At 43.8% G+C, this 26,702-nt stretch overlaps 1 protein-coding gene across 6 annotated transcripts in view; it reads left to right on the top strand.

Moving 5' to 3' along the window:
• The window catches only part of SLC18A2 (solute carrier family 18 member A2), a 58,855-nt gene that overhangs the window by 758 nt on the left and 31,395 nt on the right, over positions 1-26,702 (top strand). For 2 of the 6 annotated variants that reach the window (XM_032780791.2, XM_075072515.1), the window contains exons 2-5: positions 470-541; positions 1,230-1,380; positions 3,293-3,644; positions 19,507-19,565. In XM_032780791.2, the coding sequence (XP_032636682.1) occupies positions 1,260-1,380; positions 3,293-3,644; positions 19,507-19,565 (532 nt within the window). In that variant the 5' untranslated portion in view covers positions 470-541; positions 1,230-1,259. Of the gene's footprint in view, positions 1-198; positions 298-469; positions 820-1,229; positions 1,381-3,292; positions 3,645-19,506; positions 19,566-26,702 lie in introns of those variants that run through there. The other 4 variants (XM_032780792.2, XM_032780794.2, XM_032780793.2 and 1 more) reach the window with 4 other exon arrangements.

Here is a 26,702-nt window from a genome sequence, read left to right as displayed (position 1 = left end):
GGGAGCAGTGATAGTGGGGGGCTCTGGGAACGTGAGGGGGCAGTGGCAGAGAGGGGGAGCAGTGACAGCGGGGGGCAGGGGGATGTGAGGGAGCGGTGACAGTGGAGGGTGGGGGCAGTGATGGTGGGGGGCTCTGGGAACGTGAGGGGGCAGTGGCAGAGAGGGGGAGCAGTGACAGCAGGGCAGAGACGGATTACTGGCCAGCGAGTGTTGTCCTTTCGATGAGACTGTCACACCTTTTGCAAACCTCCAGCCTCCCATCTGCCTGGTGGTTCAGAATGGGGAGCGAAGCGCGAGGTGAGCTCTGGCCGCAGCAGCAGCTCCTAGTGAGAGCAAAGCCTTTGACCTGCTGATTGGAAGGGCCAAGGTCCCATCATAACTCAGCCGTAGGACAGTGCATGGGAGCAGCTGAGTGAGACAGGGCACTTGGAAAGGGGGCAGTTTGCTAGACGCTCTTGTTTTCCTGCAGATTCACGCCAGGTGCTGCCTTCTCTCCTGAGGCGAGGCTCCCAAGAACGGTTCGGCCGCACTATATTTGGAGGTAGGCAGGCATGGGGCAGGTTGAGCCCGGTCACGGGGGTACAATGTACCAGCACGGCTGAAATGGCCCCGTTAGTCCCTGCGGAATCCAAGCTTCCTTTAAAAAAAAATAAGTTTCTAGCCCGTAAGGCTAAGAAGTTCTTGTAAACATGAACCAGTGCAGGGATGAGCCTGCAAGCGGAGAGAAGGAAACCGCGCTGTACCACCTCTGTTTGTGGGGAAGATCCCAAACCCAGCGGAATGGCTGCGATTCCGCTGTGCAGAACTGATGGCTGGAGGGTAAAGGGCATAACGCGGGAAGACGGGAGTGAAGGGCTGAGTAGATTTGTTCCATTTCTTTGCAGCAAGAGGACTAATCCTCCACCACGTATTGGAGGCCATTGTGCTAAGCTGATGGGTTGCGGGGGGCGGGAATTTCCTTCACTTTATGACACACAATAATGACAATTTGAAGCCAGGATTTAACTGATCATTTTGAGAGAAACATCAGGCTAGTCTAGGATTATGGTTAGAGATCTAACTACGCCTCTGCCGCCCACCGCTGAGTAAGAAAGAAACTAATCACGGTCTACAAATTTCCCCTATTACTAGAAATGGGGAAACAAACCTGCGCCAACTAAGCGGGTCATGAAAGCAACAGGGAGGCAGCTTTTCCTGGATTTGCCTAACTCTCCTTTATATGTTTGCAGTGTAAGTCGTTGCCTGAGGGAGCCTGAGCCATGGCTTGGAATGAATTCAGTGTCCTCAGCTGGCTCAGGGAGAGTCGGCAGTCCCGAAAACTAATTCTGCTTATTGTTTTCATTGCATTACTCCTGGACAACATGCTGCTTACTGTAGTGGGTATGTAGAACCTTTCTTTCCAGCTTATTTTAACAACAAAATCTTCTCAATGGATGCACCGAACAGTCTGTGCACAGTATTTTCTTCTGCAAGTTTGATTGGTGTTTCTTTCTAAATAATATATTCCCTGCAATACATTTTTTCAAATTATATATGAGATATTGTAGATATTGCACAAATACACACTCTACTCATCCACTCACCTCATAGTTTTGGTTTAGTTTATATTTATTAAAAATACATGATAATTGTCTAAAAAGTTCTTCACAGAGATATCAGTAATTTCTAGTGGAAAAAAGTTATCTGTTATTTTCTAAATGATTTTTAACTGTTCAGCGTTTTCTTTCCTCTGTGGTCATGCAAACCAGAAGGACAGGCTAGATAACACTTGAGAAATATGTTTCCTCATGATAATTCCTGTGCACTCACCCCCATTGCTCTTATAAGATGATTTTCATGGCAAAGCAATGTTATTTAGTCAGACTAATATTAAGGCCTTTTAGATAGATTTTAAATAACTCATAACTAGGTTTAGTAAAATCAACTTTGATCAGAACAAAGATTAAGGGCCCAACTGTGCAACATTAAAATCAATGGCAAAAGTTCCATGGTATAGAGGCAGAACCTAACCACATATTAGGACAGAATACTTACAGTTAAAAATGCATTTAGATTTCAAGTTTTTGAACATTTTTAACTGATTGTTTTAGAAGTCCTCATATTAATATAAATTTGGATACAAAGATGCAAATAAAAAAAGTCAAAAACAAGGGGAAAATACCAGTTTGTGTTCACACACTTATATTACATTGATATACACGTATAGATTCTACAGATTTGACACCTTGGGCTATACTATGGCAGTTTTTAAACTAAATTCCTTATTTATTTCATTAGGGAGATCAGCTTAAAAAGAAAAAAAAATGATGGCACAATATGGCCTCTAATGAAAGGCTAATATATATTTTTGGCAAGTAATTTTTTTTTTAAGGAAAAATATTCTCTTGTAAACAATATATGCATTTCATTGGTTGTTCAATAGTTATGTTAGAAGACCTTTTATATAACCTCGGTTTGCTGAAAAAATATATTTCAAAACCATATATAGTTTCAGACCTTTGCAAGAGGCAATACGCGTTAACAACTGTTGATTTTGTTACTAATATTTCCTGATTAAAAATTACTGTGTCATCTGCTTTTACTATTTTACAAATATTAATTTTCCTTTATTATATATTAATCCAGTTAGGATATAGCTAATATCTTAAAACGTACAGAGTTTTACTTTTAAATGACTTCATTTTATATGAACTGAAAACCCTCTTACCAATGAACAGCGTGAACATCTTAGATCTCTATTTATTTAATATAAAAATAATATAAAATCTTTTCCCTCTGAATAGTGTTATTCCGAGCAACATTGATTGAACATAATATATTTTTATTGGAAGTGCCCATGGTTTAAATGCCTTCTTAGCTCAGTAAGTGTTCCTTGTAACAGTATTACACAAGACTGGACAAATAACGTCTTGGGGTTCCTCACATGTTTTGCCCTTAAATAGTACTTGTGTAGACAGATAGTCATGCCTGTCAACATAAACTGAATATCTACGGAAAAGCCTTGCAGAAGTTGCTTATAACTACACTTCCTAATTATAATTCAGTACAGTGAGTATTTTTTTTCCTGGAAAAATGTTTGTTGTTATAATTCTTTGCTGAAGGCACAATAATAATTAATAATAAAATAAAAATAAAAACCAACAAACTCTTTATCATTGTTCTATATAACAAAGCCCTATTTTTATTTGTTCTGATGTTACATTTTCTGTGATAAAGTATGCAAGCTAATGAAATTATGGCATTTACATACAACAGATACTAAGTTACTTACAAATTGTGTTTGCTTTTCCAGTGCCAATAATTCCAAGTTACCTGTACAGCATTAAACACCAGAAAAACGAAACAGAAATCCAAACTACGAGACCTGAGATAGCTGCTTCACCTATGGCCAGTTTTCAAAGCATCTTCTCCTATTATGACAACTCCACAATGGATACTGGAAGTCAGTCTGACAGGACAAGATCAAGAGATTTGTATCATACTCAGACAGAGCAAATGGTGGTAAATGTGACTAATGTACCATCTGATTGCCCCACGGAAGACAAAGACTTGCTAAATGAAAATGTCCAAGTTGGTTTATTGTTTGCTTCTAAAGCTACTGTGCAGCTAATCACAAACCCTTTCATAGGACCAATGACAAACAGGTATGTTATTTCTCTTATATTGTTAGCATTTTATACTAAGATTTTACTATAATCAGTATTTCAAACAAAGATTTATTTTCTTTTTCTATGGCCCCGACTCCCTGGAGTTCTCATTTTTTTTATAGCCACTGGAATATGCTTGACTATCACATCTGCTTTGTAAGTAAAGGTTTTTCAAAGTAAACTGGTGTATTATGCTTGAACCATTTTGCTATTTTAATCATCCCATTTCTTTTCTCTTTAACTCCTCGGTCTGCATATCTTTATAGAAGCTTTTACTGAAGCTTTTCCTGAAAGGGTCAGTCAAAAATACTACATTACTGGGCCAGAAAGACAAGATGGGTTCAGTAACTAAAACAGCCAGACCATTGTGAATAAACCTATAATGTGAGAACCTGATGTTGAAGTTGTAGGCAGCATTCAGAATTTTTTCCTTACATGTGCTGTAGAGACTCATTTATAGTCCATCTTGCAAATTCTAGGACTCTGGTTAATGTTCTCTGTCAGCTCCTAGTGAGAAAAAAAAATGCAAAGCTGTGCTTGACCTCAGTGGGAAAGGGAGCAAGACTACTGTATACAATACATAGTTGATGCTTTGCTGTTCCATCACTGAACTACAATATAGGAGGCTAGATCCTCAGCTAGTGTAAATCGTTTTACTTCATTGAAATCAATGGTGTTGCACTGATTTACACTAGCTGATGTTCTGCTCGAATGTCTTCATACAAAAATGTTCTTTCGTAGATGTCATATATGTGGAAATATTGAAAGTGTGTTTAAAAGGGACATTGCTGAACATTTATTTGAATGGAATTAGAACCACAGATATAGTATTCATACTATTAGTATTTCATCAATGAAATTCAAAAAGAAAATAAATGAAGCACAATGTTCTTTGGAGATAGCGTATTTATAATTGTAGTTTATTTTAAGCATTTGATGTAAGTGGAACAGACTAGAGGTTATTTTATTGATAATAGCTCAAGTAGTACAGAAATGACAGTATCATAATAAGTGACATGATGAATATGTGGACAGGAGTGCCATGCGCACAAAGTACAATACTTGTAAACTTGATAGATTTTTTTTAAACAGTTGTGGGAGTTCCATTATTAATTATGAAAATGAACATAATTTTAAAGCCCAGTTTTAATGTTAATGGTTTGTGTGCATGTTCCCCATTGAAGCAATTTCTTTCAGTTCCTGGGCATAATACTATACGTTACCTAATCTGTAAAACGTATGAGAATATAGGATCAAAATTACTTCCGATTTTGTTTGAAGTCAAAGCATTATTTTCTGTGTTTTTGTGTTTTGTGTAACTTGTTCTTTCAACGAACAGTTTTCTCTCTGGAAAGTGTTCTTTGTCAAGCTCTCTATTATATTATCCTGGTCAGATGATTTTCTTTTGTTGGAGCATGCAATGCTTATCATGCATGCCTGTTATACAAACAATCAAAACATTAGGAGTACTAGATATTTCTGCTTCTGAAGTCAAAACTGATATCCCTCTTAAACCTTTGAGCTCGTCTATACACAGAAGATGTAACAGTTTAACTAAATTTTTTGTGATGTAGCGATATATACTATACTACAGCAGAGTTTGCACTGGTCAAATCTTCCATTAAATCTGTACAAGTTTGTGTTTAGACCAGCCTTTAAACAAGATTCTCTCTCATCTCACCTCACACCTTGTTGCAAAAATTCCATGTAAATACCTAGTGGAAATAAGGGATTTTTTGTTGCTGATGGGCAACTCCTATCAATTTATTCATCAACAGTCGTCATTATGATAAAGGTAGCATGTAGATTATTTGCCTAGATTGGTACATTTTGATTATAATTTTGCAAGGATATATCCCACACACAGACACTTTCATATAAAGAATAGTCATCTTTTAATAATATGCCATTTACAAGTATTCTATTGATTTTGTTAGTGGTCAATTTAAGTGGTCACACAGGTAATACAGTTTATGTAGTTTTTTCAGAAAAAATACGCTGTGGAAGTGCCTGGAAGCCACAGTGTGTGCATAATTATGGGTTCATATCTGTTTGTATTTTATGAACATAGTCCTGATGTACCTGTGGGGTGGCATTGCTCCTGTGGAGCTGTGTTCTGGGGAGGATACTGGATGTGGTTCCTGCCGGGGCACAAAGCCTGCACACAGATGGCCCTGAGCTCCTGTGGATCTTGAGGGATTTGTGTGGATCTCTGGGATCCACTAGGTTTGAGATTGGTCTGCCTAGCTTATTTTTTTTATTTTAACATGGCTATCCCCTCCTTCCCATCAGGGCAATGTAGGGCGAGCTTTCTGAGAGGTTGCATACTAAGATTTCCTCCAATGGAAGGGAGTGTTGTGAGCCATTGCATTACCTACCATGTTATATGTGGGCAGTGTAAAATTTATGTTGTCCTTAACTATTAATTTCCTGTTTAAGTGTTTGAGCCTTGTAAACAAACAGTTTATTCTTTTTAAGTATACAGAAAAGAATGTGATCATGACACAATAACCCTAACTTTGATCCATAGAGTGTTGTGGTTTAATGTATAATTTTTACTTTGATCTCAGTATCTAAATACTTTCTTTTGAGGGATGTTTTAAGGAAAATATCATCAATTAATATATTTATCACCTCACAGCAGAGTTTTTTGGTGAAGAACTTATAATAGCTGTTTCTCTCTCTCTGTAGGTTAAATAGAAAGTGTAACAATATTGATTTATTATAGGTGGAACTGGTAGCACTGCCTATAGTTAAAGTTGCCACAGACTTCTCCTTATAAATACCCTGTTTTCAGTTTTTTATAACTTTGCCAAACTAAATTGTTCAGCCTGAGCTTTTCCATACTGGGTATCTTCTTCAAACTGAATTATTTTTGGAAAGTTTCAATAAAAATGGTTCTGCTATTTTAAAGAATGGGATTAGGGAAAAAAATAAGTTTTGTCCATGTTAAAAAAAGTCATAACCTTTTTGGTGAGAAGCTCAGCATGTTTCTTTCTCAAAAGAGTTGCATGTTATGTTTTTGTTTTTAGATTACTGGGGAAAGAATGATATTTATTTTGGGTTATTATTCAGATTGTATGAAGAAATGTGCCCTTTCAAGCACTCAAGTTTGTACTTGATGCCACAGATAATTACATTAATTTCACTTTGCAGCTGCAACTGGCTCTCTTTTACTTGTTTTTAGAGTTTCTCAGGATTTTTTCCCATCTTTAATTCACTAATCTAATAATTAAAAATTAAAACCATCTCTAACTACACAAAAGAAAAAATGAGTGAGTGATGGTAACTAATGGCTTTTGTAAATTCCAGCATCATTCAATGGACAGTTGACAAAATACAGATATTTCTTAGAGAACTAGGGGTATGTCTGCACAGAAAAAACTGTGCCTAGACTAGCTTACCTGAGCTAGTTTACATCCAGCTAGTATAGGAAACAGTAACAGTGCAGACAGTGCAATGCAGTCAGGATAAGCCCTGTATGGATCTTGGGTACCTATTCTGTTCACTAGCCTGCTCCAGCGTCTGCACTGCGCTGTCTTACCTGAGGTTGTGTCTACACTACACTATGCTTGCCTCTGTGCTCCCAGATGGGAACAAGAGGAAGCCACTCAGGGCTTCTTGCCTCCGTCAGGGAGACCCACACCCCGAGTCAGGTCAGCTGCTATGCTCTCTGCAGGAAGCTGGAACTCTGAGGGGTAGCAGGGTTCCCAACACAGAGTGTGGTGTCCGGACAGCAGACCAAGTTGGGAGCCTGGTGGAGACCCAGAGACAGCTTTCTTGTCAATCTTCAGTGGAGCCCTGAAATTGAGAAGAATGACACCCAACAGTGGATGTAAAGAATGCAGTGTCTACACCAACCTTTTTACACCCAAGATCACTTTTTGAATTTAAGGTCAACTCAGGATCTATCCTGCCCTTCCCTGAGGCCCTGCCCCTTCCCCAAAGCCTCACCGTGCTCACTCCACCCTATCCCCCAGCCGCCCGTCGCTTGCTCTCCCCACCCTCACTCACTTTCACCAGGCTGGGGTAGGGGATTGCGGTTCGGGAGGGAGTGTGGGCTCTGGGCTGAGGCCGAGGGGTTCACAGTTTGGGAGGGGGCCCTGGGCTGAGCCTGGGTCAGAGGGTTGGGGTGCAGGAGGGGTTGCAGGGTGCAGGCTCTGGGAGGGAGTTTGGGTGCAGGAGGAGGCTCTGGGCTGGGGCACAATGTTGGAGTGCAGGAGGGGGTACAGGCTTCTGGCTCTGGGAAGGGGGGTCAGGGCTTCAGCTTGGAGTGCAGGAGGGGGTATGGGGTGCTGGCTGTGGGAGGGGGCTCAGGGCTGGGGTTTGGGGTGCTGGTTCTGGGAGAGGGCTCAAGGCTGGGGCTTGGGGTGCAGGACAGGGTTCAAGGTGCAGGGGGGGGTATGGGGTGCTGGCTGCGGGAGGGGGCTCATGGTTGGCAGTTGGGGTGTGGCTTCTTGCTGGGCAGCACTTACCTACGGTGGCTCCTGGTCTGCGGTGCAATGTGGCTGCAGCTAAGGCCGGCTCCCTGCCTACCCCGGCCCCACGCAGCTCCCGAAAGGGGCCACGGCACCCCTGAGGCCCCTGGGGGAGGGGCAGAGGGCATGTGGCTCTGTGCCCTGTCCCTCTCTGCAAGCAGCACCCCCGCAGCTCCCATTGGCCGCAGCTCCCTGTTCCCAGAGAATTGTAGCGGCGGGGGGCGGTGTTTGCAGGCAGAAGCAGTGCACGGAGGGAGACCCTCCCCCTCCCGGGCTGTGCTGGCTGCTTCTGGGAGCGGCGTGGGGCTGGAGCAGGCAGGGAACTTTCCTTAGCGGCAGGGCTGGCTCCAGCTTTCTTGCAGCTCCAAATGTCGAAGGGAAAAAAACCCAAAACCCCGATTAAGCTGCCGCCAAAGTGCTGCCGAAGAGGAAGAGAGAGTGAAGGACCCGCCACAGAATTGGTGCCAAAGACCCGGACGTGCTGCCACTTTCTATAGGGCGCCCAAGGCACCTGCTTCCTTTGCTGGTTCCTGGAGCTGACCCTGCTTAGCAGCAGCCCCGCTGCACCGCCAGAGATCGTGATCAACTGAGAAATCCTCTAGGATCAACCAGTGGATTGCGATCAACCGATTGGTGACCATTGGTCTTACACATACACACTGCGTTGCCCTAACTACAGCAACATAAGTCCTTTGCCTCTCGTTGTGGTGGTTTTATTGTGTCGGTATAGCAGGGGAGTTACATTAGTGGAAGGAACATTTGAGTATGTACACCTCCACTGTTTTGTCCATGAAAGCTGCCTTTTGTCAACAGACTGTGTGGGCCTCATACTGTTACCGGTGCTAGCTAGATTCAAGTTAGCTTGGGTAGGGTAGCCCAGTGGTTCTCAAACTTTTGTACTAGTGACCCCTTTCACACAGCAAGCCTCTGAGTGCGACCCCTCCTATAAATTAAAAACACTTTTTTAATATTTAATACTATTATAAATGCTGGAGGTGAAGTGGAGTTTGGAGTGCTAGCTGACAGCTCGCGACCCCCATGTAACAATCTTGGGACATCCTGAGGAGTCATGAGCCCCAGTCTGAGAATCCCACCCCATGCACAGCTTTTGTTGTGTACGCATAGCCTTTGTTTGCCATGGAAGACTGAATAGCACAGTCTGCTTTCACTCTAAATATTGGTAAAAGTCACTTAACAAAAGCAAATATAGAGCTAGATTGTGGCTTTTCCATAAGCCCACACGCAGAATCTAGTCATACTGCCTCAGGAGCAGATCAGGGATAATATAACTCAGTCACAACTGATCCCTGCTTTCTCACCTGGATTGGAGTGGAGTTGGTAGGGAGTCATCTGCTGCAATAGGAGGAGTCACTTTACCAGATCTGGTAGGGTTTCACATGCCCTTTCTCCCGCACCCGCCGCCAGACTTTTGAAAAGAAGCTTAGACTGGTTTGGAGGTAGATGATGAAAATATTCTCCTTTGCCATGATGTTTCCACTTCATTGATAGTGAATCATGTCCAGCTTCCACACAGTGGCAATTTCAAGTATTTTACTATTTCTACCCTTGAAAACGGGCTCCTGCACAAGCCAACGTCAAAATCTACCTAGGATTCAAATACGATGGTATAATTTGACTTTATTTAGCAGATAAAGGGATAGAAACAAAAATTAGACACCTACTGGATGTTTCAGAAAGCAGCCATTTTGAAGTCTTGCAATCTCTAAGTGTTAGTTGAATTTTAGATTTTATATAGAATTTTCTGCTAAGAAATTTCACACTTAAAATCCTCCCCTATGCTGGACAAGACACGTTCAGGGCCTCATTAATATCCTTAGTGAAATAACACAAACTCATACACCACATTGATAAACAAATAGCACTTGCCATATTTGCAACCAACATCAACATTTGATATATTGAACATCCACAAGGCAAGAAAGTTAAAAGTATGTAACCAGGCTATACTTTTCCCTCAATGATTGCAGCTTGAAGTCAGTGTGTCTTGTGCTCCTAAGTGACTTCAGAGTTAGATTTTCTAAAGCTCTTAGGGGCCTAACTTTTGGCTTCTAATTTTTGAAAAATTTGGCCTGTGTGTATAACAAAATATTTGTGAACTTTTAAAATGTATTGAAGTATAAATATTGTTTCATTGTTAACACTGAAGCAATTTTGTTTTGAAGTGACAAAGGTTTTAATACCACCAGGTCAAAGATTTTAATGCCACTAAGAGAAAAGATTAATACAAGTCAGTTTTAGTCCCTGTTACTGCATATAGATATGTACTGTGCTTAACATTAAACACAAGTAATTATTTTTAAGTCAGGGGAATTATTCATGTGAATAAAATTACATATCTGCCTAAGTATTTGCAGGGTGATGGCCTTAATTTTCAGTATTTTGTTTTTCCCTGTAGCACAGGAGTAGGCAAACTATGGCATGTGTGCCAAAGGCAGCACGCAAGCTGATTTTCAGTGGCACTCACACTGCCCGAGTCCTGCCCGCCGTCCGGGGGGCTCTGGATTTTTAATTAATTTTAAATGAAACTTCTTAAACATTTTAAAAACCTTATTTACTTTACATACAACAATAGTTTAGTTATATATTATAGATTTATAGAAAGGTACCTTTTAAAAACGTTAAAATATTTTACTGGCACACAAAACCTTAAGTTAGAGTGAGTAAATGAAGACTCGGCACACCACTTCTGAAAGGTTGCCGACCTCTGCTGTAGCAGTTTTGTAAAATTCAAGTAAGATGCCTTTAGCAGTTAGTAGCATTTAACCTCCTACTCCCTAGCCTTTATAAAATGTAGTACATTATAAATTTTAATTTAAAGTTGCAATAACACAAATCATCAAATTAGATTTAGAAAGTCTCAACCTGAATTAAATAAATTATTTTAAAAATAAGTAATTTAATTTAATCATCCCACACTGTCAAAACCAGGGTGATAAATGCTTGAAATGTTAATTATGGAGAAACCATCTACTTTCTATAACAAAGCAACATCAGGCCAGAGACTGAAACTTTTGTCCTACAGCTCCCAAAACACAGCTTCCTAGCCCTCGAGCTGAAGAAAGTCACCATTAGCTGTCTGTTATAGAAGTGCTTTTATGTTCTTTTTAAGTTATAGGCAGCGATTATAGGGTAGTGTTCTCTCTCTCTCTCCCACCCACCCGCACTACTATTTTCAAAAGGGGCATCAAATACTCAATGCTTCACTTTTTGTTTGCCCAACGAGTTAAGCACCCAAAATCAGTGGACATTTTGGAAAATCTTGGTTGTAGCAGCTTGTCTTGTTCCCATTTAAAATAACAGAAACCCCCCACCTCCCAAATTGACATTAATGGCAGCAGGATGGATCCCTGCAGCTATCCATAAAAAAATCATTAATTACCTTGCTTAATTTCAACTTATGTTCTTTTGCTATAGCTCATGCATGGGATTTATGAGCTAAAACGAGAGAATAAAATGTTTAAAAAAAAGCCAAAACATCTCAGCTGTGGGTAAGTTTTTAGTTACATGTATTAACTCAATAACTTAAATTATCTTTAACTTTGTCGGAAGTCTCCTTTGCATCTGATGCACATCTGGCAGTTCTCAATCCAAAACATATTTTCCAAGACAAAATTACAGGAGAAATAAAACAGGGCTTAATAATAATGGAAGCTAGTTGCTACCTTAGCTATGGAGAGTGACAGTTTGTTGGAAGAGATCAGGGCTCTAACAATATTTGGGTTTGCTTCCTGCTGCCTTATGTAGTCATTTACATAGATATAAACTGGGTGCAAAACAGTAGCATTTTATATTTAGTTTAAACATAGATTCATAGATTCTAAGGGCAGAAGGGACCACTGTAGTCTGACCTCCTGCATAATATATGGTTATAAAACTTGCCCAAAATAATTCCTTTGGAACTAAACCATCCACTCTTGATTAAAAGATTGTTAGTGATGGAGAATCCACCATAAGTCTTGGTAAATTGTTGCAATGATTAATTACCCTCACTGGTGAAAAATTTACATATTATTTCCATTCTGAATTTATCTAGCTTCAATTTGCAGCCATCGGATCTTGCTGTACCTTTGTCTGCTAGGGTGAAGAGCCTATTGTCAAATATTTGTTCCACCACATGCATATGTATGGGCTAATCAAATCACCCTTAACCTTCTGTTTGTAAACTAAATAGATTGAGCTCTGTCACTGTAATCATGTTTTCTAATGCTTTAATAATTCTTGTGGCTCTTCACTGGCCACAGCATCACACTGGGAGTCATGTTCAGCTGATGACCTACCATTTACATGTGTAAATGTCTACAGAAGGCGTAAGGAAGTTAAGAATCAGGCCCATTCACCTATATTAAGAGAACAGAAGTTTGAGGTAACAGGACAGTGAGATGATAGACTAAATTGCTTTTGCTGAAAATGGCAGAATTCTCAGAGTAAACATGCCAAAATGCAGAACCAGACAGCCTATTCTCAGTTACACCAATACTACTCTGGAGTAATGGCACTGAAATCATAGTATTTGCACCAGTGGAAGTAACAAAAAACACTGTTTCTGCTACCTTTGCCTTGTTTCAATTTTATTTCATTGCAGCACAAAACCCATCAATGGTTCGTCTCACCACCATAAGGTAGTCTCGCTAATTAGCATAAGACAGGGTCTGAATGAACTCTTTCCTGCTATCTATTGATGAATTGGGGGAGCGCCCCCTCAGGAGCAAAATATATTTGCTTGGACACACCTACTTTGCCTAAGTGATCAGCAGGCAGACCTGCTTTGCCTAAGTGATAAATTTGGGCTGTTGTGGTTTAAAATTTCCTTTTGTCTTGGACACAGGGGCAATGAAATATTATTTTCTTTATTGTATACTAAAGAGCAGGAAAAAAAATAAATTAATGGAGGTAAATGGTAAAGGGGATGTAATGTAACACAAGTTTACCAAAAATAGATCATGCCCGGGTGACCTGTTTTCCTCCTTTGAGAAAATAAGAGATTTTTTAGATAAGGGGAAATGCATTAGATCTAATATACTTGGATTTCAGTAAAGCATTTGGCATGGTACCACATGGGAAATTATTAGTTAAATTAGGAAAGATGGGGATTTGTACAAGAATTGTAAGGTGGCTAAAAGGGAGAAGGCAGTGGGTTTTGCTGAAAGGTGAATTATCAGACTGGAAGGAAGTAACTGATGGAGTTACTCAAGGATTGGTCTTGGGACCAATTTTATTCAATATTTTTTTTAATGATCTTGGCACAAAATGAAGGAGCTAATGATACTACATTGGGAAGCATCATCAATACAGAGGAGGACTGGAATATTATATCGGTAGATCTGGATGATGCTGAAGACTGGAGTGACAGCAATAGGATGAAATTCAATAGTACAAAGTGCAAGATCATGCGCTTAAGGTCTAATAAGAAGAATTTGTGCTACAAGTTGGAGGCTGATCAGCTGGAAGCAACAGAGGAAGGGAAAGACCAGGGTGTTGGGGGGTTGATCATAAGATGATAGTGAGCCACCAATGAGACATGGCTATGAAAGAGACAAATGCAATGTAGGATGTGTCAGCTGAGGTATTTCCAGTAGAGACAGAGAAGTATTAATGTCATTGGGCAAGGAACTGGTAAGACCTCATTTGGCATACTGTATACTGTTCTGGTCACCCACATTTGTGAAAGATGAATTTAAACTGGAAGAAGTGGAGAGAAGAGCTACTAAGATAGCCTACCTTATGAGAGGAGACTGGAAGAGCTTGGCTTGTTTAGTTTAGCAAAAAGAAGGCTGATAGGGGAATATGATTGCTCTCCATAAATACATTAGGTGGTAAATACCAGGGAGGATGAAGAGATATTTAAGCTAAAGGACTATGCTGGCACAAGAATAAATGGATATAAACTGGTCATGAAAAAATTCAGGCTGTAAATTAGAAGATTTCTAACCATCAGAGGGGTGAAGTTCTGGAACAGCCTTCCAGTAGGAGTTGTGGAGGCAAACATCATAATTAGTTTTAAGAGAGAGCTGAGCAAATTTATAAGTGGAATTCTATGATGATGTTGCCTGTGGTGGCAGAGGGTAGGGCTCAAGAGGCCCTAGGGCTCACTTATGGTTTATGTCTTAGGTTCCAAAAAACTCATGCTTCAGGGTTTCAGCTGGTCACCTGCAGGGGTCAGGAAGATATCCTCCCCCACTATGAATTCTGGGTGGGGGTTGACCTTCTTCCTCTGATGTATCAGGTATGGCCATGGTTGGAGATGGCTCATTGGATGGGATGGACCAGGGCTTTGAGGTGGCACCTAGCAGTCTCTCTCCCAGGTGCTTGGTTGGTTGATTCTTGCTCATATGCTCAGAGGCAGGAGGTGAACCCAAGTGAATGAACCTCTGAATTCTGGCACTTCACTGAGCTAGGACAACCAACTGTGAGGGGGGTGCAGCAGAGGGAAGTGGCATGTTAAAGGGACATTCACCTATTGGACTTTCACTCTGCAAGGTGGAAAATGAAGGAAAAGGACTTGTGCTCAAGATACTGTGGGGCAGATGTTTTACTTATTGTTACTTCACTATTGTGGACTTACTTTTGATTAATTATTATGGCATTTTCCCAAATTAATAAGTTCCTTTGGCTCTTAATAAAAGTTTTCTTTTGTCACACATAGATTTGGTACTTGTAAGCAGGGAAGTATTGCCTCTTGGCACTGAGGGGTGTTTAGTTCTTTCAGATTTCTGGGTGGGGGTGTGAGCTGGATTTGTCTTGTACTATTAAGAAGACCCCATAGATATGGAACCTTGTTGCTGCCGATGCCACCTGACAGAAGGGTTACATGAGTGTAATCACTACCAGACAATCCTGTAATATTGGATCAATCTTGTCACTGAATCTCAGCAATTTATACATATTTTATCCATAGCTGCCTTCCTCCACTGATTGATGATAGGTATTTTTCCTGAAGTCACAAATACTTGCGAAATCTTTTCTAGCTGCAGAGAGCCCTTTGAAATATATTGGATTTTGTCTCAGATTTACCACTGAGCAAGTAATTCCTTACTTGTGGAATTAAAGAGAGAGTGAAAGAAAAAGGAGCAGTAGAGATAGAAGAGATTTACAGGTCTCAGGGTTTTCCTCTGCTATATGGTGTAGAGATATCAAAAATTTAGGGAGAAAAGTCATGGGAAGGGAACAGAAGCTACATGAAATGTTCCAACCCATTGCATAGTCACAACTTTTCCCTGTTCAAGAAACACCACAGAACAATGATGGGGAGTGGCCCAGGAGAAAGAGGGAGGAGTAATTAAAATAGTTGCTATGTGGGTTTATTTACATGTAAAAAAAAAAAAATTTAGTGACTGATCTGATCAGAGCACAAACTCCTAATCTGTGCGTTGTAAACTCTGTTGGAGAGGTCAGAGAACACACCTACAGGACCTAATGGTACCACGGCAACCAACTAATCAGTGCTGCTATTTTAGGAAGATGTGCAGGTGTATTAAGAGAGGACCAAACAGGAAGAGACACTGCACATCTGTAAGGTGTGGGTGAGGGTTTCCCCAAGCCTGTTTGTTAAACCCAGCCCCTGCCTTCTAGTGAGCCAGGAGCCCCATGCCGAGTTAGTGATGCTGCATCAGATCAGCGTCTCCCCAAATCCTGGGCAAGATTTCAGCCAAGCCTTTCCTTTCCCTGTGTAATTTCCATAGTAGAGGGATCCAGAGCTATAATAACTTGAGCCAGCAAACACATCTTGCATTGAACCAATACCTTTGCCTCATACTGTTGAAGGATTAAAGAAATTTGAAATTCTGTTTTGATTCAGCTAAGGGATGAATACGTACGAATGAAGTCTGGATATACAGCAATTAATGTCTATATGGACAAAAAGTTTTGTATCAAATCTTAACCAACTGCATTACGTGGCATGGCCCACTAGATAGGGCACATGGGACAGGAGATCTGGGTTTTATTCTTAGTTCTTCCCCAGACATGCTCTAATCACGGTGCAAGTCATTTTCTCTCTCTGTGATTCATTTTCCTCATGATAAAGCAGGAATAATAATAATGCTTATCCAGCTTCGTAAAATGTTTTAAGATATAGGGATGAAAAGTACTATATAAAATGTTATATAGTTCTTCAGGACCAGTGGGTTCCAACATTTAGGTTTCCTTAGTGCCTTCAGTCTACAGAATTTCCATGAGTAGAAAAATTACTTAAAGACAGTGAAGTAAGTTAGAACTTGAAGGCCTTGATCCTGCAGTCAAGTAGAGTTTGACCTGCTCCAATGCAGCAGGATTGGATCCTAAATTAGTATCTGTTCTCTTGGTTTAGCCAAGTAGAGTATATGGGGGATGTGACAGCTGAGTTCCCTAAGCTGGTGTTGAACTTCAGCATGAATGTGGAAGTCACCTTAGCATGTATCCTCATGCACATAACATAATTTGAATTCAATGCACCTATGGTCATCATCAGTCTGCTTCCTCACAACCTTACTCTCATAAATGATACAGATTTTTGGGATTTCCTTACTAGCAGCAGAGATTTTGGTCGCTCCTCTTTTAATTCTGAACTTTGTCCATCAGGGGCATTCTGTGGTGCCATTATTGACAGGCATAATCAAGACCTCACTTCACTGAGCATCCAAACATGTTTTTCTTAGAATGACTACTGTTATCTTCTTATATATGGCTTTCCTTCCCATCTATTCCCTTTCCTTACCTTTTTTCTTATTGCAGTACCACCATGTAAGCTGGTGTTCAGACTACCAGCTAAGGATAGAAAAATAAAGTCCAAACCATAGGTTTTTTCACATACTTTTGTTTAGGGCTTGCTTTATTTCCAGAAAATGCAAACTCAAAATCAGAATACAACTCAGACTAATGGCTAATAACCCTTTCTACCTTCAGTCAGCTGGGAAAGGACAGGGGACACACCTTCCCCTGCCCAGATCAGCCTGATGATAGACAATAACCCAGGAACATACTAGTGCACCTTTATACCGTGTCACTCTCCCAGAGAACCCATTGGACAGTGCTTGGTACTTGCACATACTACAAAATGATACCTGCCCTGAAAAGCTTACAATCTAAGTAGACAAGACAGAAAAAAAAGAGTATTATCCTCATTTTACAGATGGGAAACTGAGACAGAGAGAGATTAAGTGACTTGTTCAAAGTCATACATGAAGCCTGTGACAGAACTAGGAATTGAACTCAGATTTTCTGAGTCCCAGTCCAGTTACCTAATCCTAAAACTAACCAATTTGCTTTAACTGTTATCTTAATATCTAAATAATAGTGCCATATTATTTTTAATAAAGAGAAGCATTTAGGGCAAAACTCCCCCTTCTAATCTCCATTGCAGATTTTTATTTCATATAGACTCATAGACTTTAAGGTCAGAAGGGACCATTATGATCTTCTAGTCTGACCTCCTGCACAACGCAGGCCACAGGATCTCACCCATCCACTCCTGTAACAAACCCCTGACCTATGTCTGAGCTATTGAAGTCCTCAACTTGTGGTTTAAAGACTTCAAGGTGCAGAGAATCCTCCAGCAAGTGACCCATGCCCCATGCTGCAGAGGATGGCAAAAAAACCCCAGGGCCTCTGCCAGTCTACCCAGAGGAAATTTCCTTCCTGACCCCAAATATGGTGATCAGCTAAACCCTGAGCATGCGGGCAAGACTCACTAGCCAGATACTTAGGAAAGAATTCTCTGTGGTAACTCAGATCCCACCCTATCTAGTGTCCCATCACAGGCCATTGGACATATTTACTGCTAATAGTCAAAGATCAATTAATTGCCAAAATTAGGCTATCCCATTTTACCATCCCTTCCATAAACTTATATATTCTATATTTCTTGCATATACGGAGCTCCCACTGATACTAATGGGAGTTCTGCACATGAGTGAGTGCAGCATTTGCCTTTCTAAGACAGATGTATTTTCTGCAGCCCTTAATTAAGAAAGATTCCCATTAACAATTAGAGTTTCATTTAGTTCAGGACCACACCATTTAGTCTGTATAAGTCAGCAACATTCTATTACTTGGAAGTACAACACACTGACTGAAAGAAGTCCTGCAGTAGCTGAATGAGCTTATTAAATGCATGGCCCCTCCCCATCACCTTTCCATCCTCTCTGCCTACTTCCTTTCCTCCCTGTCTCTTTCCCCCTTCTCTGAAGTTTGATTCTGTTCTTTATCTTATTTTAAAAACTAAGTTTGTCTATAAAAAAGGATAAGGCTGAATAAGATTTAAAACTATTTGAAATTTTATAAGCAACTTTTTTGTAAACTGTAATACAAATAATTGATATTTATTTTAACTACTCATATATGTAATCAAATGTTTCACGTAGAATTAAGGTGAAGTAGCAAATAATTAACATTATGAGACATTTATGTATAGTTCATTGTGTTTGTTTTTCCCTATATATTAAAGATTTAATAAACAGTAAATAGGAACAAAAGTTCTACAATAGAAATTCTTCCACTGTTTTGCTTGCAGTGCTAAACTGATCAAGCCTACCAATTTAAGGACCTGATCCTTGCATGTCATTGAAAGGGTCATTCTGCACCTCTTAAGAAACAATCAGCACTGTGAAGGTTTGGAGCCCTTAAAGGCTCACATAAGAAGGCTCACATCCCATGGAAATACTCATTTTGAAGAAAAAGCCATTTCTTTGTAGCAAAATGTTGCCAGTGAAGAGTTTTGACCGGCTGTATTCTTATTCCTGAAGCCACAGGAGAAGCAAAGTGTTTGTTACTTTAAGACTCTTTGGGCCCAGTCCTGCAGTTCTAGTGTAGGCAAAACTGCTGATGAAGTCAATGGAAATTTTTCCAGGTAAGGGCTAGTAGACTGAGTTTGTCATTGGCCCGATCATTTCTCACTGCAGTTAGTGGGACTGTTTTATGCGCTCTTGGTAGTCTAGTTTCAGTGTATAGAGAAGAACAAAATAGTTTCTTAACCAACAGTGATACATTAGTAAAATATTTCAGAGTTCAATATGCAGAGCCAAATTCTGCCAGACTTACACCCCATGCAACCCCTCTGAAGCCCAGGAGCCCATTGGTCTGATTCTGGTAGCAGAATCAGACCAATAGAATTACAAGGGGCAAGTCATTTGAGATTTCTGATACAGAGTACAATCTACTGAGTGAGAAGGTATGTATCTATATCACAGCCAATTCTAATCATGTGGCCCAACATAGATTCAAGTGCAAAACCCACAAACCTAGCAGCTAAGTTTTTGCAATTTTCTTAATACATAAAAGGAACCCTTCTTTGCCTTCAGCAAGGATTTTACCTGAACAAACCTGTTTTAAAGTGTGCATGAAAAAGTACCATTTTAAAATATATTTGTGCTGACTTTGTTTTTCAGAATAGGCTACCAAATTCCAATGTTTGCTGGCTTCTGCATCATGTTTCTGTCAACAATTAGTAAGTGTCTGTTTTTTGCATACTTCGATGCAGATGTTGCATTTTTCATAAATGATCCTGCAGACCTGACTCTCTCAGAAGACTCCATGTTTCTATTGGAGGGCAGAGGGAACCTTATTTTCAAAGTAAAATACTGGGATGCCTGTTACAGGAAGAAGTTGGTGCTGAGATTTGAATGCATGTCTGAAGTGATTTTGGTGGGCATCAAGTAGGTGAACATGGGATGGTAGGAGAAAGGGATGCCAATTCCTTCTCTTCATCTGAGAAACTCACCTGACTTGTTTTCTGCCACCCTGTGAATTAGACTATGGCTTACACTAGCTCAAATCATCAGTAACTCTATGAAACTCAGTGAAAACTGGTGAAAGAATAGAAAAGATGGTTACTCACCTTTGTAACTGTTGTTCTTTGAGATGTGTTGCTCATATCCATTCCAATTAGGTGTGCGTGCGCTGCGTGCACGTTCATCGGAAGATTTTTACCCTAGCAACACTCGGTGGGTTGGCTGAGTCGCCGCCTGGAGTGGCGCCGTTATGGCGCCGGATATATACCCCTGCCGACCCAACGGTCCTTCAGTTCCTTCTTGCCGGTTACTCCGACAGAGAGGAAGGAGGGCGGGTTTGGAATGGATATGAGCAACACATCTCGAAGAACAACAGTTACAAAAGTAAGTAACCATCTTTTCTTCTTTGAGTGCTTGCTCATATTGATTCCAATTAGGTGATTCCCAAGCCTTACCTAGGCGTTGGGGTCGGAGTGAGATGTTGCAGAATGCAAAACTGCTGAGCCAAAGGCTGCATCATCTCTGGACTGTTGAACCAATGCGTAATGTGAGGCAAAGGTGTGAATAGATGACCAGGTAGCTGCCCGACATATTTCCTGGATGGGAACGTGGGCCAGGAAGGTGGCAGCTGAAGCTTGAGCCTGAGTAGAATGGGTGGTGAGGTGACTAGTTGGAACGTGAGCCAAATCATAGCATGTACGGATGCAGGATGTTACCCAAAATGAAACTCATTGGGATGAGACTGGTAGGCCTTTCAGCCGGTCTGCCAGAGCTACAAAGAGCTGAGGTGACCTTTGGAAGGGTTTGTTCTCTTGATATAAAAGGCAAGAGCCCTGCGAACGTCTAGGGTGTGCAGCTGTTGTTCCCGACATGATGGGTGCGGCTTCGGGAAAAAGACTGGGAGGAAGATGTCTTGATTGACATGAAAGGCAGACACCACCTTAAGGAGGGGTGTGGTCGCAGCCGTACCTTGTCCTTATGGAATACCGTATACGGGGGGTCCGCTATCAAGGCTCGAAGCTCAGATACTTGTCTTGCCAAAGTAATAGTGATGAGGAAGCCTGTCTTCCAGGAAAGGTACAGCAGCGAGCAGGTGGCCAGTGGTTCGAAAGGAGCACCCATAAGCTTGGCTAGCACCAGGTTGAGATCTCAGGTAGGGGTCGGGCGTCTGACTTGAGGGTACAAACGTTCCAATCCCTTGAGGAACCTTGAAACTATGGGGTGAGAGAAGATTGAGCAGCCATTTTCCCCTGGGTGGAAGGCAGAGATGGTTGCCAGATGCACCTTTATGGAAGAGACTGTTAGTCCCTGTTCTTTCAGGGACCAGACGTAGTTCAGGACAGTAGGAACGGACACCTGCCTGCGGACTGAGTTACGCTGAGTGCACCAGCAGGAGAAACACTTCCACTTGGCCAGATATGTCATCCTAGTGGAAAGCTCCCTACTGTCCAAGAGCACCTGTTGGACCGTGGCAGAGCAACGCAACTCAGACTGGCTCAACCACGCAGTGACCATGATGTGAGGTGAAGAGACTGCAGGTCCAGATGGTGAAGCCTGCCGAAGTCTTGTGTTATGAGATCCGGCCAGAGTGGCAGGGGAATCAGGTCTGCCACTGAGAGGTCGAACAACATGGTGTACCAGTGCTGCCTTGGCCACGCTGGAGCAGTCAGGATCAAGGGGGCGCTGTCCCTGCAGAGCTTGAGTAAGTCTCTGTGGACGAGTGGAAATGGTGGCAAAGCATAGAGTAGGTGCCTATTCCATGGGATCAGGAATGCGTTGGAAAGGGAGCCCGGGGAGCGTCCCTGGAAGGAGCAGAACATCTGGCATTTCCTGTTCTCTCGGGAGGCAAAGAGGTCTGTCAAGGTTTCTCCCCCACTCTGAACTTTAGGGTTCAGATGTGGGGACCTGCATAAACACTTCTAAGCTTAACTACCAGCTTAGATCTGGGTTCGCTGCCACCATCCGGATTCCTCCGTGTCTGGAACACTCCCTTTCTCCCCAAAACCTTCCCCTCCCTGAGTAGCCTTGAGAGGCTTTTTCACCAAGTTCCTGGATCTACTGAGGTGATCCGCCAGAGTGTTCTGGACTCCTGGGAGAAAAGACGCTACCAAATCGATCGAATGGGCTATGCAAAAGTCCCAGAGGTGGACGGCTTCTTGACAAAGGAGGGAGGAGTGTGCGCCGCCCTGCTTGTTTATGTAAAACATGGCCGTTGTGTTGTCCATGAACACTGATACACAACGGCCTTGGAGATGGTCTCGAAACACCTGGCATGCTAGACGGACCACTCTCAGCTCCCACACATTGATGTGCAAGGCCAGCTCTTGAGGCGACCAGAGGCCTTGAGTGCGAAGGCCCTCGAGGTGGGCACCCCAACCCAGAGATGACTCGTCCGTGGTTAGGGCCATCGAGGGTTGCGGTGGTGGAATGGCATCCCTGCACAGACTAGAGGTGGGGTTTAGCCACCAGGTTAGGGAGCACAGAACCTTCCAGGGAATAGTGAGCACCGAGTCCCGGCTGTCTCTGCGTGGTTGTTATATTGAAGCAAGCCAGGCTTGAAAGGGACGGAGGCGTAGCCTCGCGTGCTTGGTCACGAAGGTGCAGGAGGCCATGTGACCTACTAGGCTGAGGCAGGTGCGCACCGACATTGTCGGGAAGGTTTGAAGACCTCGAATAATTGAAGCCATTGCTTGAAAATGTGACTGCGGGAGGCAGATTGGAGTCCAGAACCGCTCCTATGAAGTCTATTCTCTGCGTGGGTGTCAGAGTAGACTTCTCTGTGTTGATCATCAGGCCTAGGCTCCCGAAGAGGTCTTTGATGATGCGCAGGTGCTGCGACACTTGTAACTGGGAAGTTCCTCGAATGAGCCAATCATTGAGATACGGGTAGACATGTACCCGACGACACCGGAGGGAGGCGGTGACTACAGCCATGCATTTTGTGAACACACGTGGAGCTGTAGAAAGGCCAAACAGAAGTACAGTGAACTGAAAGTGTTGATGGTTGACCACAAAACGGAGGTACCGGCTGTGTGGTGGGTAAATTGCAATGTGGAAATATGTGTCCTTCATATCGAGGGTGGCATACCAGTCTCCTGGATCCAGGGACGGGATAACGATCGCCAGGGTTACCATGCGGAACTTCAGCTTTATCATGAATTTGTTGAGTTCTCACAGGTCTAGGATCGGTCGTAGGCCTCCCTTTGCCTTGGGGATTAGGAAGTAGTGGGGATAAAACCCCTTGCCCCTCATGTCTTTTGGCACCTCCTCTATTGCTCCCATGGCTAGGAGCGACTGGACCTCTTGTAAGAGGAATTGCTCGTGAGAGGGGTCCCTGAAGAGGGACGGGGAGGGAGGGTGGAAAGGCGGTGTTGAAACAAACTGGAGGTAGTATCCCACTTCCACCGTGCGCAGGACCAACGATCTGAAGTTAGCTGGGACCAGACAGGGAGGAATTGGGAGAGGCAGTTGAAAAAGGGAGGAGAAGGATCCGGTAGAGCAACTGGTGGGCCGCCCTCGGATGTCCCATCAAAAGCTCTGCTTGGGCCTCGCTGGTGGTTTAGTGGGTGCCTGATTTTGACCTCCTTGAGGGCCAGACTGTCTCCTGACGCGGCCTAGGTGGGGCATTAGGGCGGTGTGGCTGGGGCCGGAAGGTCCTGCTTTGGGTCACTGGTGTGTGCATACCCAGCGAGAGCATTATAACGCAATTGTCCTTCAGACTTTGCAATCTGGGGTCAGTTTTATCTGAGAACAGGCCCTGGGTTTCGAAGGGCAAATCCTGAATAGTTTGTTGTAATTCAGGGGGAAGGCCTGATACCTGGAGCCAAGTGATACGCCTCATCGTCACTCCTGACGCTAGAGTTCTGGCTGCAGAGTCCGCTGCATCCAGAGAGGCTTGGAGGGAGGTTCTTGCTACCTTTTTACCCTCCTCAAGTAGGGCCATAAATTCTTGACGGGATTCCTGTGGAAGAAGCTCCATAAACTTCCCCAAGGACACCCACGTGTTAAAGTTATATCTACTTAGGAGGGCTCGTTGGTTTGCCACCCTAAGTTGAAGGCCCCCGGCCGAGTATATTTTGCAGCCTAGGAGGTCCATGTGCCTAGCCTCCTTTGACTTAGGAACCGGAGCTTGCTGGCCATGATGCTCTCTCTCGTTCACCGATTGCACCACTAAAGAGCAAGGAGGTGGGTGATTGTAGAGATATTCATACCCCTTTGAAGGGACCATATATTTTCTCTCTACTTCCCTTGCTGTAGGTGGAATCGAGGCTGGGGATTGCCAAATAGTATCCTCATTAGCCTATATGGTGCGGATAAATGGAAGAGCCACTCTAGTAGGTGCATCAGCCCATAAGATGTCCACAACAGGGTCCTCTATTTCAGGGACCTCCTCCACCTGTAAGTTCATATTCTGAGCCATTTGTCTCAAAAGGTCTTGATGGGCCCTGAGATCAATTGGTGGAGGGCCTGAGGAGGATGTTCCCACCACCGCCTCATCAGGCGAGAAGGAGGAGGAGAGGCCCGGGACCAGGGGGTCCTGTGGGGGATCCTGCACTTGAGGAGCGTCCTCTGTGTCAGGTGGAACCTGGATGTCTGCAGATGGTATTGGAGCCTCATCCGTGCCCCTGCGGGGGGCGGCTTACTGTTGCCTCTGGTACTTGGTGTTCTGATGGGGCTGACCGTGGAGCCACTGATGGAGCACCTTGGGCTTGGTAGTATGCCCATGGTGTCCAGAAGGGCCAGTGATGGGGCCCTTGCTTGTGGTTCTGGCTCTCTGGGAATATATGGCTGGGGACATCAGAGTCACGCTCCTGAGGATAGGATGCACTACCAGCCTGCGATGACACTGATGTCTGTCTCGATGGCCATGGTGGTGCCGATAGAGCCTGGGAGGGTACCACTGTTCTGGATGCTCGATCCTGGGGCAGAACGAGGGAGCGGTACCGGGAGCTATAACGGTACCACGAGCGAGACCGAGACCTTCTACCGTAGCAGTGCCGGGAGGTCGACCGGGATCTCGAGTCCCTTTGTCTGGAGCGACTGCATGATACATGGTGCTGAGAACGGTGCCGTGAGTCGGATCAGTACCGGGAGTATCTGGCCGGCGAACGAGATGTTGAACGGTGCCGGGACTGCGAGCGGCGCCGGGAGCGGGAACAGCGTGATTGAGAGCATCTGTGAGACCGTGATCTTGAACAACGCCTCTCTGTTGAACCAATGGAAGGTGGCCTTACCAAGGTCAGTTTTCCGATGGATTGTATGACCTGCACCGGCGGTGCCGGGGGTTGAGGATGTGTCGACTCCATTATGGCGATGAGCTCCCTTGCCGTGGAGAAGGTCTCCGGTGTAGAAGGGAGGGCAAGCTCAACCACAGCATGAGCCGGGGAGCTGTCAGGCACCGGACTCAACGGCCCTTGTGGGACCGGAATCGACAGTGCCGCGCTAGGTGGAGCCGCAGTCGGTGGTACCACAGTCAACGGTGCCACAGCAGAGGATGGTGCTGGACGAATCGTCTTCGAAGAGCACTCCTTCTATGGAGCTGAAGCAGCTGGAGCGCTATATTGCTTCCTGGGTCTCGGGGACAGGGAGCGGTGCCAAGCAGATGTCGGTGTGAGCAGATGTTGGTGCCGGTAGGGGTCGGTGCCGGGGCTCCTTCTCGGTACCGGAGCGGTCCAAGGTCGAAGGGGCGCTCCTTACAGAAGCAGTCTGTTGGGCGCTCGGTACCAATGCTGCAGGACTAAGTGCAGACTCCATGAGGAGCTGTTTCGATTGAAAGTCCCGCCCCTTCTCCATCCTTGGTTTAAACGACTTGCAGATGCGGCACTTATCGGTAAGGTGGGATTCCCCATGGCACTTGAAGCAGGAGTCCTGGGGATCCCCTATTGGCATCGGCTTTTGGCACGCTGAGCATGGTTTGAATCCCGGTGCCTTGGGCATGGGCCTGTACTGGGGTGGAGGAAAGGGGCTAATCCTCAATCCCCCCTTAAACTATATACAGTAACTATAAATACAACAACTAATACTAACTATAACTACAAGAATTCGAACTATACACACAATAAACAGCAAAGAACTATGAGTAGCTAGGGACGTGGAGATCAGCAAAGCCGTGCTCTACAGTTCCAACGACCGTCACGGGCGGTAGCAAGGAACTGAAGGGCCGTTGAGTCGGCAGAGGTATATATTTGGCACCATAACAGCGCCACTCCAGGAGGTGACCCAGCTGACCCACCAAGTGTTGCTAGGGTAAAAATCTTCTGACAAATGTGCATGCAGTGCACGCACACCTAATTGGAATCGATATGAGCAAGCACTCAAAGAAGAATAAGGCCATGTGTGCACATGAGGGCTGGTTCAAGGGCTCACGCAAGGTCGGGGAGGAGGTACTTGAGACTCATGTGTGTTCAGCCAGCAAGTTTTCAGCTTCACCAGCTCAGCTGGTTGGGTACTCCTTCAAGTGGCCAGCTTGCAGATTTTGTAAAACTGACAGTGACACAGGAATAGGCCCTGAAAGAGTACATTCCTTGTTTTCAGGGACCAGTGTTCACCCTACACCAGGGGATGGCAAACTTTTTGGCCCGAGGGCCACATTGGGGTTGCAAAACTGTATGGAGGGCCGGTTAGTGAAGGCTGTGCCTCCCCAAATAGCCTGGCCCCTGCCCCTATCGGACTCCTCCCACATCCTGCCCCCGTCTGCCCCCCTCAGAACTCCTGACCCATCCAACCCCCTCTGCTTTTTGTCCCCTAACCACTCCCAGGACCCCGCCCCCCATCCAACCCCTCTGCTCCTAGTCCCCTGACTGCTCTGACCCCTATCCAGACTCCCGCCCCTTGACAGGCTCTCTGGGACCCCA

Source organism: Chelonoidis abingdonii, chromosome 15 (genome assembly GCF_003597395.2).
Source record: "Chelonoidis abingdonii isolate Lonesome George chromosome 15, CheloAbing_2.0, whole genome shotgun sequence".
Lineage (NCBI taxonomy): Eukaryota > Metazoa > Chordata > Testudines > Testudinidae > Chelonoidis > Chelonoidis abingdonii.
The sequence above is the reverse complement of the archived record's forward strand: the minus strand, read 5'-3'. Positions and strand labels throughout refer to the sequence as shown.